The following is a 16052-nucleotide window of genomic DNA, read 5'->3' as shown; positions in this document are numbered from 1 at the left end:
ATCGAACAAACAGCAAATGTGAGTTATTTCCCGCTTATTACAAAAAAAAAATCTTAGTTACATTTTCTTTACGTATACGAATGTATTTTATGTTTGATTTTGGAATTTTCTGTCGAGATAATAGTTGATGCATCTCACAATATATTTGCATCTTTAAATTATTGCGGTATAATAGATAAATGTTTATAGATGATGCGATACACTCTAGTTGGCGCTTAGGCTTAACACTGTAGACAAGCGGACAAGCAGACAAAGATAAAAACAATACTACTAGTTCTCTAAGTTTTGTATCTAATAAACTAATATTGTGACCCCCCCCCAAAAAAAAAATAAATAAAAAAACCAAACCCAACAAACCAACCAAACAAACAAAAAACCCACTGGACACTTCTAGTTCGGCAATTGTTTTGCATTTGTACACAAGTGTTCCAAACGAATTATGATTGTTATACACAGGCAAAATTTGCTCACATAAATTTCACATCAATCTCACGTGAAATTCACATGAAAAATTTCACGTAAGATTCACCTCAATCGAGCTTATACATGAAACTCACGTGAAAATTTTCATGTGAATTTCACGTGAATTGAGATTCACATGAATCTGATGTGAAATTTTTCACATGAATTTCACGTGAAATTTACAACAACAAAATTTGATATTTTTCATGATTTTAATTACATTTAAAAATTTTGATGTTATTTGAATTACTCTATTTTAAAAATTCATGCCAATTTCACATGAAAAAGTTTACGTGATTTTCATGTGAAATTCATATGAGTTTCACACAAGAATCACATGAAACTCACAAAAATTGTTTTCACGTGAGTTTCACGTATAAGCTCGTTTGAGGTGAAATTGATGTGAATTTCACGTGAGATTCACATGAATTTAAATTCACGTGAAATTGATGTGAGTGAAATTTGCCTGTGTATATGCTTAAAAAACAAAATATAATCATAACTTTCTTTCTTCTGAGCGCAGTTATAAGGGGCCATTTATATTATAACTTAATATGCTTAATTGGTCTTGCTCATTGTTGAAGGCCGACTGGTGGCCTATATCTTTTTAACTTATACGGCATTGGGTATCTGGTGGAGAGTTGTTTCAATAGCAATCATACCACTCCTCCTCAATTTTGATGATAATCGTAGTTAACGTTTGGTTGTAGATGCTAAAAACTTTTATACTGAAGTTTTGTGCAGATTGTATTCTCAGTTTGTGATGAAATTAATCCATTCAAATGTCAATAGTTTTTATGCCCCATGTATGGGCATTATGTTTTCTGGTCTGTGCGTCCGTTCGTCTGTTCGTCCGTCCTTTCGTCCGTTCGTTCGTGCCAAATTCGAGTTTTTACCCCATTTTCACGGTCAACTGAACATAGAAAATGATTGTGCGGATGGGGGATCCGTTTACTAGGGACACATTCTTGTTTATTCTAACATTCAATCATTCTTCGAACAAATAGCAGCGCATTCATATCCTTATAAAACTGGAAGGAGTTTGAACCGGTATTTTTTTTTTATGTAAAATTAAAGTTACATGTATCTTTATAATGTTTTATCCTTTCTTATCCAACTGATCAATAACTAAATTTAGTTTCTTAAAATCCATAAAACAACCTCTTTCACAGTAAGTTGCAATACACCGTAAGGAATTGTTAAAACGTAAACAATTTGATTGTTATGTAAACCTGAATCCAAGTGCAATAAAAAGGTATATTATTAACAATTCACATACACAAATCTCATGTGTCGTTCATTTGATACATTTAAAAGTCACATACATTTGAATTGGATTAAAATGTCAATGAACACACCGTTATCTGACACTGGTGGCATCACATTAAACTCACATTTATCTGTTTTTACAATAATATGATAGTTACATTTTTGTACTTGCGTAGGAAACAAAAGTGCACATCACATTTCAATTTTTAAAGACGGTTTTCTTCATCAATCAATAACATGGGACAATGATACGGTAAAACGCATATTCAACATAGGACACAAAAAAAAAAGACATTGAGATTAAAATTATGATATTCAAAGATGCATTAACCTTAAAGATATATGATAAACTCTCTTCGTCTAGAATCTGCATTCTTTAATATACATTTCTATCAACCAATAACAAAAACCCAAACAAATATAATCAACCCTAAAAAATGTCCATTCACAAGTGTTTTCAGATTGACACAGTTTTGCCTTTCTTTATTTAGAGAATACATTTTCGTCATCATACAGCGATATAGAACTTGAAATACTGTATGAACACTTTTTTTATAATTATAATTTTTAAATAAAATATTCTGAGTTTAATGTCACTGTTTGATGTGTTTTAAAGTTGGGTAGATGTCTAAAGATTTGTTCATCTAGAAATGAATAATAAGAATTCTAATATTCTTCAGCACAAACAGGTGCCTTATCAACTTTCAAAAAAGCTTGGGCTTTTTCTGTGTAATGAAGACCGCACTAAAACTTTGAGGTGAAAAAACAGCAATACAAACTTTGTACCTTTTTTTGGCTTTGTTTTGCTTCGGATTTTTGAGGGCGTGTGGGAATTTTGTGTCATGGATGAAAATAATATACCATACCTACTTTTTTTTTTTTTATCCCATTTCAGATAATAACTGTGGATATTCAAAGTGTTTTATAATCCCGAATTAAGTCTTTACTTGTAGAGACAACACTTTTTATATATATAGCATTTCCATACTCTATTTTAGAACAGGTCAGTTGTCAGAAATTTATTTAAATTTCTTGTGATATGTGATATATGTATTTTAAGTTAGTTCACAACATCAAATACACTACAGTGTGGCATTTAAGATATCATGTCGCGTCTGTGTGCTATCAAAAAAAGGTAAATGTATTTCTTGTCTAGTCTCTTGGGTATCCCTTTATAAACATCTATACCTACATTTCTACTCGTGGGATTTCTTACTTCAACATGTTCAATTAAACTATTAGAGAACAAGAATGTGTCCTCAGTACACGAATGCCCCACTCGCACTATCATTTTCCATGTTCAGTGGACCGTGAAATTGGAATAAAAACTCTAATTTGACATTAAAATTAGAAAGATCATATCATAGGGGACATGTGTACTAAGTTTGAAGTCGATTGGACTTAAACTTCATCAAAAACTACCTTGACCAAAAACTTTAACCTGAAGCGGGACAGACGGACGGACGGACGGACGGACGGACGGACGAACGAACGGACGGACGAACGGACGAACGGACGCACAGACCAGTAAACATAATGCCCCTCTACTATCGTAGGTGGGGCATAAAAAACGTTCGTTATTTGTATGTATCTCATTAAAAGTGACTTTTCATTATTTGTAAAATTGTATTTGCATATTTTTTCGTCAATGCATTCAAATAAAACTGATGATCATTTTGAATTAAATATAACCATTTTTAAGCGATGACACTGCTAGTGTGTATGAGTGCGCTATGTGCAGTTATACATGTAATTTCCAAGGAGAGACATCGTCTTATAATTTGGAAATATACTCATATTGAATTCTCGTTTATATAATTAAAAGATGTTTTTATATTTTACTCTCAAATGATACTGAGGTTTTAACTAAAATTGTCAATGATTTATTTCATTTTATAAACATTTTGACAAATTGGTCTATTTTTTTGTGAAAAAATAACGATAAACGCTGACGTTGATGATACGGTTTTCTGGATATCAACAGCGTAAAACTGTATCCGAGGAAACATTCTATATTTATTATATAGCAACATCTGCATGAATGGGTGAATACATTTATCGTCATAAACAGGTTTGTTGAAATTCTATAAATTGAATGCATCCTTTCAATCCAACATTAAAATTCAAATCACGTACCGAATTAAATATTTTAATTTTTCATTCCTATGACGATTTCAAGGTTATATGTCTGTTGTATCATTTCTAGGTTCAAAAGAACCAAGAAATCGATTCGTTCAGGATTAGTAAAAGTTCAAGTGCATTTTCGATATTGAATGATTAAGGACAATTTGTAACACCAAGAAAATGTGTTCAGATAAGAAAAAAATATACATGCAAAAACACGCGTTTAACTTAAAATAAAATACAAAAAAACTTAAAATTGAGTTTATTATAAGATTGAAAAGAATTGAACTTTGAAGTTCATACTTGTTATCTTGTGAATTTTATATAACGAGGAAAAAACCCTACATATTTATAAAACGCTCTTTGATGTTAAACGTTTATCCCTACAGGTCTTTGCTGATAGATGAATTCATAATCAGTATAGAAAATGTCTAGTTGAAGATTATATCTAACTTTTATATGACTTGTCAAATTAAACGGTCAATGATCGTTCAGAATAGTATTTCTTTATTCGTCTTTAAAAAGATATAACCGCAATTTTTCATCCCAGCATTAAAGATAATATATTGTAGCATATAAATGATAGTGAGGTTATCATTAGTACCCGGTTGTTATATGGACCAACAACCATTTTCCACATTTCGCATTTGTTCAATACCAGTATATAGTTTTCTGTGTTGTGACTTCTTAAATTGTTTCTCGTCTTTCCAGTATCTTTCAAACTTTAAATATCGGTTGAAAAAAGCAGCACTTATCATATTTTAATAATAAGCAGAAAAGCAACAAACAGAAACACTAACCAGTCATTGGAGGGAATTTATACATCCCTCACAACAACACTAACCAGTCATTGGAGGGAATTTATACATCCCTCACAACAACACTGACCAGTCATTGGAGGGAATTTATACATCCCTCACAACAACAAAAAAAGACATAAAGTACATTTATCGGTAATTCGTATATTTTCCCTTTGATCTTATTGCCTAATATTTTCGAGTATCAACGTACTGGCTGTATCACTGAAAATATTAGGCGATACATTGTGTGACGTCATTGTTACCGATAAACAAAATAATAGGTAGTTTCGTTATACTGACTATATCATGGGCTCGTCTAGATATTCCACATGATATAGTCAGTATCAAAAACGAAACTATCTATTATTCTATATATCTGAGCGTAACCACAGTGTCTGACGACTGCTAGTTTAAAACCAACAAAAATAATTTAAAAAAAATGTATCTAAGACTAAAATATCAACCAGTACACATTTAAAGTCCAATGGATTTAGTGTAAATACAGTACATAACAGTCAGAAAAAAACCCATGAAAGTTATATTTTGTCTTATAGAGACTATTTCATTTTGAAGATTGTTGCATAAGGTTATTGGCTCGATCCAGCTAGTTTTCCGTTGAAAAGTATGGACCTTGGATGATGCAAATACTTTTGAAGAAAGTTTACCAACATCTGTTTTTTTCTTCGTCAAAGGTTATATGTTAAATAAGTCGTGGGAACATTTTAAACTTTTCCGAAAAATGTATAAATCCATCATCAATCAAAATTCCTTTTTGAATTGTTAAGACGTGACAATACGATTATACAACCTCATTAAATATCAATTTTATTGATTTTCTAGGTACAAGTATTTCAAACATTCTTATATTATTTGTCCAAGTGTAAAGTATCAAACCTCTTACAATTGATAAGTGTTTTGAATTCATTTTTTTTTAATCAGATCGAAAATAAACGATTGTTGTCATCTCTGGCATAACTTACCTGTAACACTACCATTCGATAATTTTAATATATTTAAGTGAATGCTTCTAAGTCGAAAAAATAAAGCTTGGTAGACAGATTTTGAAAAGGGAGAGAGAGAGAGCTATGACCGGGTTTTTTCTTCCCCAAGATTAGCCAGTCCAACAAGTCTACCAGTGTAAACACCGGCATCGTCATTTTCACAGGCTCTTAACCCCAAGTAAAAAAATTACATGCATATTTAAAGCAATGCATCTGTTTGGAAAATGAATCATCCCTTTTCTTTTCCCATCTACTGAAAAAAAGAACCAAGTTCTAAGTCATACTTTAAAGATGTATAAGTATTTTGTTCTCAATTTACTTGTTTCTTCTATTAGACCAGCTAGCCTATCAATTGGACCAGAGAAAACACTGGCATGATTTTACATTTTCACTGAACTCTCACTGTGTGAACTCTGTAGTATAAGACTTTACAGATCTTTGCATGTATCTAATATTTTGAAATATAAATTTGTGAGACAATTTATCATCTCTTTCTATTTCGGTGTACAGGACATAATCCAAGCTATAAATCGCACTTTAAAGTGTATATAAACATTTTTCTATTATGTTAATTGCTTTTAGTATTACTTTCTACATCTAGCTAGATTAGTTTATGTACATCAAATAGTTGGACCCGAGCAAGCACCGAAACCGTCACTACTTTTCAGGTTCACTGAACTTAATATGATAAAACTTCACATGTATTTAACAATCTAATATTAAAAGCAATAAATTTGTTCAAAAAACGAATCACCCCGCTCTCTCTCTTCTATCAACAGAACGGAATCTAGCTCTAAATCATACTTAAATGCTGTGTAGCGTTTTACCTATTAATCTCAAGATCAATAGACAATAATTTATTGGACCAGAGTAAACACCAACACCAACACGAGTGTGCAGGGTTCACTGAACTCTAAAGAATAAAACTTCACATGAGCTTAACAATTTAATTTTTAAAGCAATAAATTTGTTCAAAAAATGAATCATCTCTGTTTTTTTCTATCTACTGAAAGGACTCCAGCCCTAAATATTACGTAGGCTGTCCATAATATGACACAACAACGCGACTATTAATCGAGTTGCTGTGATATATATCTTTGCCTTTTTAAATGAAAGTATAAATGTTTTGTGTAATGGATAGACTTAAAATGGTAATTATTGTGATCTTTATCTGAGGTAATATAACAAAGGTAGAAGAATAAGATGAGTGGGAGGAATGCAGTCTTATTTTTCATTTCTTAAAGTTTACCTGCCATTGAGTTGTCATTTTTAACATTTAAATCAAAATCTCATATAATTTACATAACTGATTTAAAGCTAAAAACCTTACGTTTGAGTCAAATAACATACAGCGATACATGATATTAATGAAAAGACCATAGGTTCTAATACTGGCAAGATACGTATAACGATTTATGATAAGTCAAGATACCATAGGTTATATTTTGCAAAACAAAAAATATAAATCAAGATAGCATAGTCTGTGAAAAATCATACGCCATTATTGATTTGTAAACTTTTTCTTTGAGAGTCCCTGTGGTAAAATCGGCCGATTTAGTTGATTTTAGAAATGAAATAAAATGATAAATAAATAGATAAAACAATTAACCAAAACAATTGATCAGACCAACAAATACCACCAACCATACATTAACATCCGACTATTCAGATAAATACTAGTAATTCGCATACAAAGACCAACACCACATGGGCCGGATAGGTCGACTTGATACAATGTAAATGCATAAAGTATGTTGGGTTTATACCAGCTTAACGTGATCTTCCATTTCTGAGAGGCAGATAAGCATTTGAAATCGCCAGACTATCGTGAACAAACCTTTCAACATATTTAGTGAGCCTTAAGTGAATCGTCGTCATCTCATTTAATTATTACTTCCAGTTTGGCCGTTTCAGAATCTAAAGCATCATGGGTAATTTCACTGTTCGTACCCTAAAATGAAAATGACGTCACGTCATTTGTTAAATTTCCATTGTTTATGACATTTTTAACCAATCAGGACGTTTTGGTGTACACTTTTGAAAATATTACCCAGGATGCATTAGATTCTGAAACGGCGAATTTAGCAGTCGTTTCAAATTATGTCACATGGTGGGTTGCACTAGACCAATTTGGGACAATATATATAACGTTTTTATTGGAGGAAAGTCACAGACCGTATGAGCAAAGAGAAAAGATAATCAAATTGGGCGAGGAAAATGGAGGGGGTCAATACAAACTTACAAGTCTGATTAAAACAGATAACATCATGACCAAATAATTAAAACTCGACTAAAAGGCAACAAAATCAATAAAACAATACGGAACACTACGCATGAACCCTTCATAAAATCAAGGGTTAAGTGCAGAAAAAGGGTAAGTTGTTCCTGTCCTATAGTGGCACATGTCATGCTACTCACAAATGAGTTTTTACAATGCTGCATCTGAACACACTTCTCAAAAAAATAAAAAGTTGCCACGCCAACAACTCAGCTCAATTGAGACAACTGAAGATACCACAGTTGAGAGTTGAAGTCGCCTAACATTATATAGTCAGAAACTAGCAATTTGAAATAATATATAATTGCAATTATGAATAAATGATGCAATTGCACAAAAGTAAAGGGAACTCAAACTCAGAATAAATGTATGATGATAGTTTGGAAGAGAAATTAAATTTAGTATTCCAGAGTTTATAGATACTACAATATAGAATTCTGTCTTTGACTTCGAAAATTTTAGAAGTTTGAAAAGTATTGAAAAAAAATAATAAAAAGGAAATAATGAATAACATAGATATAGTTTTCTTAGTTCTTCATGTAGCAGTGTAGAAAGTATATTGTTTACTTACCAAAACGGAGAAAATGCAACAAAATAAAATTCTCATTTTCACTGGAAAAGAAACACTTGCTACAGTTTCTTTCTACAGCTGACTGAAAAGTGACAAGTATCTAATTTTTCTTCATCCTCTTTAAATTGCAAGGTTGACAAACTATCAAATTTTAAAGGGTCACAAAATGACATTGTATTGAATTACCGATGCAGGTAAGTAAGGACACTGGTGCATAAAATCATAGGCGTATCTATCAAACGAAATTCTATTACATTTTTTTGTACAGACAAGGTCAATAACTGAATAAAACTATACTCCTTATTGTGAAAATATACATATTTAGTTATATTGAAAATAAACAGGTGATCAGATAGTACAGAAGCATTAATTTGTTTTGTAGAAGAGTTATGCAGTTATGCAGTTTATATAATTGCACTTAGTACGTGTAGGAGTCGTTTCTGTTGAGAAATTAATTTTGTTTACTTTAAGATTATTGTCGAGTTTATAAACTTAAGTTAACGCAATCGTAATAAGCAGCAATAATTTTTTTCTTAGCAAACAACTTCGTGACAATAAAGTCCCCAAACGAAGCTGGATACATTCTTATCTCTAAAGCCCTTTTTACAACTGAACTTGCCCGCGATAGTTCTCAAAACAGAAAGTTGGATAAGCATACACTTATCATGTGAAACATGACTTTGCCTTTTTGAAAAAAAAAAAAACATTTTCCTTTAGTATGACTTTTATAGCTTTTATTTGTATAAACAGTTGTCTCTTAAGTCTTTATAGGCTGGGTATTGATCCTTTTTTATGATGTTGTTTCGTAATGTTATTATAGATCAACATGTGACACTTAAATAAACTATTATGTAATTTATATTATTGCACTAGTTTAGTACGCCTGGGAGAAGTTTTTGATGAGAAAAATTATTCTTGCATAGATCCAGACTATTGTTGAGTCTATAAAATGAAATTTAACACCATTGTGATCAAGTAGCATGACGTTCGTTTCTTAGTTAACAACTTCCTGATCACAAAGTCCCCCAAACGAAGTTAGCAGCATTCTCCTATCTTATTCTACTTCTCTCAATCATAGTCACACGAACCTTGCCCGCGACAGTTCTCAGAAACAGCAACCTGATTGAGCATAGGGGTTTGAATTGGCTAGTCTGTGCAGATTTTTTTATATTAAAAATAAAATTCGTTTTCTTTTATTTTGTAAATAAGGTATATAAGAACATACATGGTTTGCAATATAGAGGAACAAAAGAGGACAAATAACACAAATTCAAAAGTGTACATAAAAAAAGAAGATGGGGTATCATTGCCACTGAGACAACTCTCCACAAGAGACCAAATGACATAGAAATTAACAACTGTTGGTCACCATACCGTAATTTTGTTGTACATTTGTAACCTCGATGAAGTACGTCCATTATTCATAGTTCATCATTCATTATTCAATAATGAATAATGAATAATGAAATAGTTTATGTTTCATTATTCAAATTGAAGCGGTGAGTAGTGAAATCAATATAAAAAAAAATGACTGTTGACACTAAAGCTATATTTTGATTCGCAATGACCATGAGAGGGTTTACGGAGGACCTAAATGCCACAACATGCGTAAAAATGAGGAAATATAAAAAAGAAGATGTGGTATGATCGCCAATGAAACAACTATCCACAAAAGATCAAAATGACACAGACATTAACAACTATAGGTCACCGTACGACCTTCAACAATGAGCAAAGCCCATACCGCAGTCAGCTATAAAAGGCCCCAATAAGACAATGTAAAACAATTCAAACAAGAAACCTAACGGCCTTATTTATGTAAAAAAATGAACGAAAAACAAATATGTAACACGTAAACAACATAAACAAACTACAACCACTAAATTACAGGCTCCCGACTTGGGATAGACACATATATAGATAATGTGGCGGGGTTAAACATGTTAGCCAATTTTGAATAATGAAATGGATATTTTGAATAATGGAATGGACTGGCAGGACCCTTCAGCCTCTCTAATTACAGATATATATTATACATCGATCGAAAGCTTATAAAGAGAAGAACAAAAGGTATATAGTCAATATGTTCCGCAACGCATATTAGAGGAGTAACGAATGACTTAAATACCGCGCTGAAGTATGCCCATTATATATTTTTCATTATTCATAATTCAATAATGAATAATGAAATAATTCACTATTCACTATTCAATGTTATATTATGTGATGAATAATGAATAATGAAATAGTTCATGTTTCATTATTCAAGTTGAAGCGGTGAATATTGAAATAAAAATAAAAAAATGACTGTGACACTATAGCTGTATCCCGTATTTCTAAATTTGTCATTTTGGTGTTATCTCCTAAATATTCAAGTTAATATAAAAAAAAAAAAACAAAAAAAACCTCTCTTTAAATTCTAAATTCAATTTATTTATTTAGTTTAGGAGGATAAACTATTAGTTACTCTAATAATACCAGTTGTTGATAGGATCTCCCCCGATTGTAATGTACAGACCTTCTAAAATTCAAACTGACCATTATTCCGTGCGTTCATCGTGTGTCGTGCGTGTTGCGTGCGTGCATCGTGCGTGTATCGTGCGTTCATCATTCATCGTTCCGTGTATTTTCCGTGTAACGTGTGTGCATCGTGTATTCTTAATCGTGTAACGTGCGTGTATCGTGCGTGTATCGTGCGCTCATCAATCATTCATTCTTAACCGTGTATCGTGCGTGTATTGTGCGTTCAACAATCATTCATTCTTAACCGTGTATCGTGCGTTCGTCAATCGTGTATAATTGTGTATATCAGATAACGTGCACTAGTCAAACGTTCATCTCTAATTGCGTAACGTTCATACATTGCGGTTTTTATATGATAGTCGGTTATAGAGCTCACCAAAGCTTATATTTTTTCTCACGGTTAAAGTATATGTATATATATATATATATATACATATACTTTAGTTGTATATATATATATATATATATATATATATATATATATATATATATATATATATATATATATATATATATATATATATATATATATATATATATATATATATATATATCAGTTTAAAAATTTGCACAACGGTACTGATATAAGATGTTATAATACGAAAATGTTGTTATTAAATCGTGTTGACAAATATTTCGGCTCAACAAATGGCCTTCTTCAAGTGTGTAATATATATAATATTATACATTTTAATGAACATTTTAACCTATAATTACCAGATAGCGAAAATTTTATATTTTTATTTAATAACGGCAATGTTGCTGCTATAGTCGCCAAACATCAACAATATTTTATTGAAAAGAAACTATACAAATCCTTGGTTGTAAATCCTAGGCTAGATTATAATTCTTCGCTTATTTGGCAAATTCATATGCTACTAAGATATTTTCAAATATTTAAGTTTTGATAAATACCATTATAAATATTATTTTTGTCTTAGTTTCTGAGGGTCACATGCACGTTATGTTATTCCATTGAGAAAATACAATATACAAGATTGTCGGGTAAATGTGGATTGCGGATAAAAATGTTAAATGTCAAACTTGAATTAACAAATTAAACTGAGGCGAATAATCACGAATATGTATATTCTCTTCAACTGTGTTTGAATTCTCATGTCCCGAATTTCATTTAAACTAAGCTAAAATGTTTTGTGGAAAATTGAATAAAAAAAGATCGTCAATGTTTAATCAGTTGCTATGTTATTTGGCGCGTGTCAATCGGTTCATTGATTTTTGGCATATCAAAGAAAAACTGGAACGTGTCTAAATAATGTTGAATATCTCGTTTTAATATTTATGATTATTTTTCAGTAAAATTTGAAATTTATGCATTAAATATCAATCTCTAACATGGTATATAAAAATAATACATATAACAGTCCTTATATGACACGCGCCAAATAACATAGCAACTGATTAAACAATGACGATCTTTTTTTATTTTAAGTAATTTAAAATTTAAAACAATTGTATCGCTGAACTTTACGATTTTTAAAAAAAAATTGTCTGTTTAACATATTGTATGAGATAATTTATGAAATAATGACTGTGTTTTTATCCATTTTTGTTCATTTTTATATGGATATAATAGATTGAAAAATACAAACAATTAAATGAAGTTCCGAATGCATCTATCAAGACCAAGCAATTTTTGACTAGTATAAAGGGTTGCCTTTGTTTTATAGCTCAAAACGGTATTATTCGTTTTGCTTTACATTGGGTTGAATAATGAAATAATAGCTCAGCACACTTCGGCGCAGACCAGCAGACTTTGGCGCAAGGGAGTGCGATGGTTTATAAAACGAGGGATATCTCAGTTAAAGTCTACATATGTGCAATTATTATGAGCAGTATATTTGTTTCAATGTCAGTATATAAAGCATTTACTATAGTGTTATTGCCTATGGATGTTATAGTTTAAGTTGCTGCGTTCTTATTGAGAGATCGTCCTATTTGATGTTTTGCAAGTGGATATTATTCTTGCTTCTACATGTATCGTTACTTAATTTGCTCCTCTAATGAGATCCTCATTTACCATTATAATATCATAAGAATAGTTTGTGGACCCGTATGTATTTAGGGAATGATACTCAATCGTACGTATAAAAACAAATCTTTCGTGTATTTCCCGTTTTACAGTCCTACATGTATATATTGAATTTTACTCACAACTCAGTAAGTTGATACCAGCGTGGGGTACATGTATGCTTAAACCTCTTATTCTAGATGTCATGTAACTTTCATGTGTTTATGTCCATATGTTGGATTGCTGTCTGATTGACGAATACCCGTCATTTCATATATTTAGATTTTTTTGAATTTGTTTTTTAGGGATGCACCCAGTTGCACCTTTTCATTTAAGATGTATTTCCGTGACGTAACCTCGAAAGATAAGTCACATCACTAAAAACAATAAGGGAAATGAAACTTCTTCTCGCATGTTGCACTTAGGGTAATACAAATGTAGTTCTCTTCGACAAAATACTGCCTTGAACTCAATTTTGGTGTAAATATAAAGAAGCCACAATTTGGTTCTGAAATGGATATTTTTGTAAACACCAAAAGCTAGGTAGCATATCCTTTAATTGATATAGGCTCTTAAATTCGGCAATGTTTAGAGACAGTGCTAGGGCTATTAGCAAGTCAAGGTCGCTAAACTCTCATTATCCGTTTTGAGATTTTCTGAAAATACAATGGCTTTTGCCTTATTTGAAACTAAAACATTAGCAAATATAACTGGTGGCCTTCGGCTGTTAATTGTTCTTTTCGGGTTGTTGTCTCCCGATTTTCATTCTTAGTTTTAAAATAACTAAAAATACTATTTACAATTGTCAGTTCAAAATACATTTAAGAAGTCAGTGCGTTGATACATGTTATATTCTACTGAATTTACTATATATCCGTTATTATTACGTAATATAAATATTATGTAAGTCCTGTGTCCAGGTGGAAATAACGGGCCGTAATAACAATATGTGATTTGATGGCGATATCTTTTTGCGCCAAAAAGTAACTCATTTGCGCCACAACTTAATTGCGCCAATACCTCTTTTGCGCCACCTAGTTTTCAAAACTATAGGTATTATTTGCGCCAATAAAATAATCATCTAATTGCGCCAATTTTATATATTTTTATTTATATAACAACTAAATGATTGACTAGGTACCAACAGCAAAAATTCCTCTGACATTGTATACTGAAATTTCAAATTAGCCTCGCATCCTAGTAAAATTATACCGCTTTCTGGGTCGTTACACAATACAAAGTCATCATCTTTGTTTGTAACAACACCAATATCATCCAATATTCTGTGAAATTTTGCTCGATTTTTAGATTAAGACGGACGCAGTTTTCTTCTCTCTCTATACATAGACTGACACACATATTTTAAATCTTTCTTTTCTAAATGTTCTTCTTCAATTTTGAAGATCTCTGAATTTATTATTTTTGAAGGTCGTTCTGACAACACATTGGTTGCTTTTCTTTTACACGCAGTTCTCAAAATTTGACGTTCTAATTTCTGGACACTGATAATGAAAAAAATATATTTCTTTTTACAAATGAAAATATGATATTTTATACTGCCAAAATCTGCTATGAAATTTTAATAAAGCGAAAATGTATTTTATACTCGTGATAGTTGACTTGTATTTGCATTATAATTTTAAGAAAAAATTGTTTTATAGTCTCTCAAAACTCTTTATAGAGTGGCTCTTGTTGTTAACTTGTGTTTTAAAAAGCTGTATATTTTATATGTAACAAGTGGCGAGACTTTAATAAAGTATTTGTCTTGTCTTGTCTTGTCTTGTCTTGATATAGGTAAAACATGTACAGGTATAATATAGGTAAAAAATATTAACAGGTAAATGTGGCGCAATTTCATTTCATTTATTGGCGCAATTAATACCATCAAAACAAAAGAGAGTGGCGCAATTAATACCTTTTCAAAACTGCAATTGGCGCAAATTGATTCTGCCCGTGATTTGTATGTCAGGTGAAAGTGACAACGGGTGGTATGTATACTAAAATGTTTATCGTCTTCCATTATACATGAGGGTGTGCATGGGGGTTTATAGAAGGAAATTATAGACAAAAAAATAAAGAATACAAAAAATAACCAGACAAATAGAAAAGAAAATGATGAGGTACTAGAATATATGGAATAAAGAATGATCGGCAAAAGGTAAAACGAATTATAAAACAAATTGCCTAAAATTATAGAATACAGAAATAATTAATCCCCATGCAGACCCTCATGATCTGACATTTAAAGCTTAGGACATTTATGGGCATGCGATAAAGTTTTAGACCGACAGCGATTTTTTTTACAAAATCAATTTGTACATGTGTATATGTTTTCATGTGCTAAATTTAAAAGACAAATGGGTTTGAATTATTCGACATTTACTTAATATTTCGTTTTTTTGGACATTTCTGTCCTTTGAGCAGACACCCTTAACATTTTTTGTTTCAAAATATAAAGATATGCGGATTTCGGTAAAAAGATAAGGAATATCTTCGTTACAGAATTGGGTTCTCACTACATTTGTGTAACAATTCTTTGTTAATAATTGATTTTTGTTAAAAGAAATTGATTTAAGAAAAACACGGTATTTTTGTGGAATATTTATCTAGTTAAAAAAGTCGTTAATTTCTTCATAATAGTTGGAACAAAAATCTCTATACGGTATCAAGCCAAATTTCTAAAAAGAAGGGACATATGCTCTTAAGCTAATGGTCAAATCTCGAAAAAATGTTAAAAAGCTAAAAGTTCTTAGAAGAAAGAGTTTAATGTCTGCTATTTTAGACTAATTCTGCGAATTGTTTTTGTCTGCAAAAACATAAAACAAAGAGATAAAGAGAATCACAACTGATTGAATAAAATGGAGGATTGAAATGGAGAATGTGTCAAAGGGAAGCGTCTAAACACCACCTAGGCCGCCGTGGTGCACTAAGCTCAAGAAACGGCACTAAGCCCATGATTGGATGGTGCTATGAATGTAAAAAAGATACAATCGGA

The 16052-nt window shown here is 31.3% G+C and overlaps 1 protein-coding gene across 1 annotated transcript in view; it reads right to left on the bottom strand.

The window, feature by feature from the left end:
• Positions 1–8638, bottom strand: part of LOC139528598 (collagen alpha-5(VI) chain-like) — a 60170-nt gene extending 51532 nt beyond the window's left edge. The window contains exon 1 of the mRNA XM_071324634.1: positions 8506–8638. Within this exon, the coding sequence (XP_071180735.1) occupies positions 8506–8541 (36 nt within the window). The 5' untranslated portion in view covers positions 8542–8638. The remainder of the gene's footprint in view (positions 1–8505) is intronic.
• Positions 8639–16052: the final 7414 nt, after the last annotated feature.

The sequence above is a fragment of the Mytilus edulis genome, chromosome 6 (assembly GCF_963676685.1).
Source record: "Mytilus edulis chromosome 6, xbMytEdul2.2, whole genome shotgun sequence".
Taxonomy (NCBI): domain Eukaryota; kingdom Metazoa; phylum Mollusca; class Bivalvia; order Mytilida; family Mytilidae; genus Mytilus; species Mytilus edulis.
The sequence above is the reverse complement of the archived record's forward strand: the minus strand, read 5'-3'. Positions and strand labels throughout refer to the sequence as shown.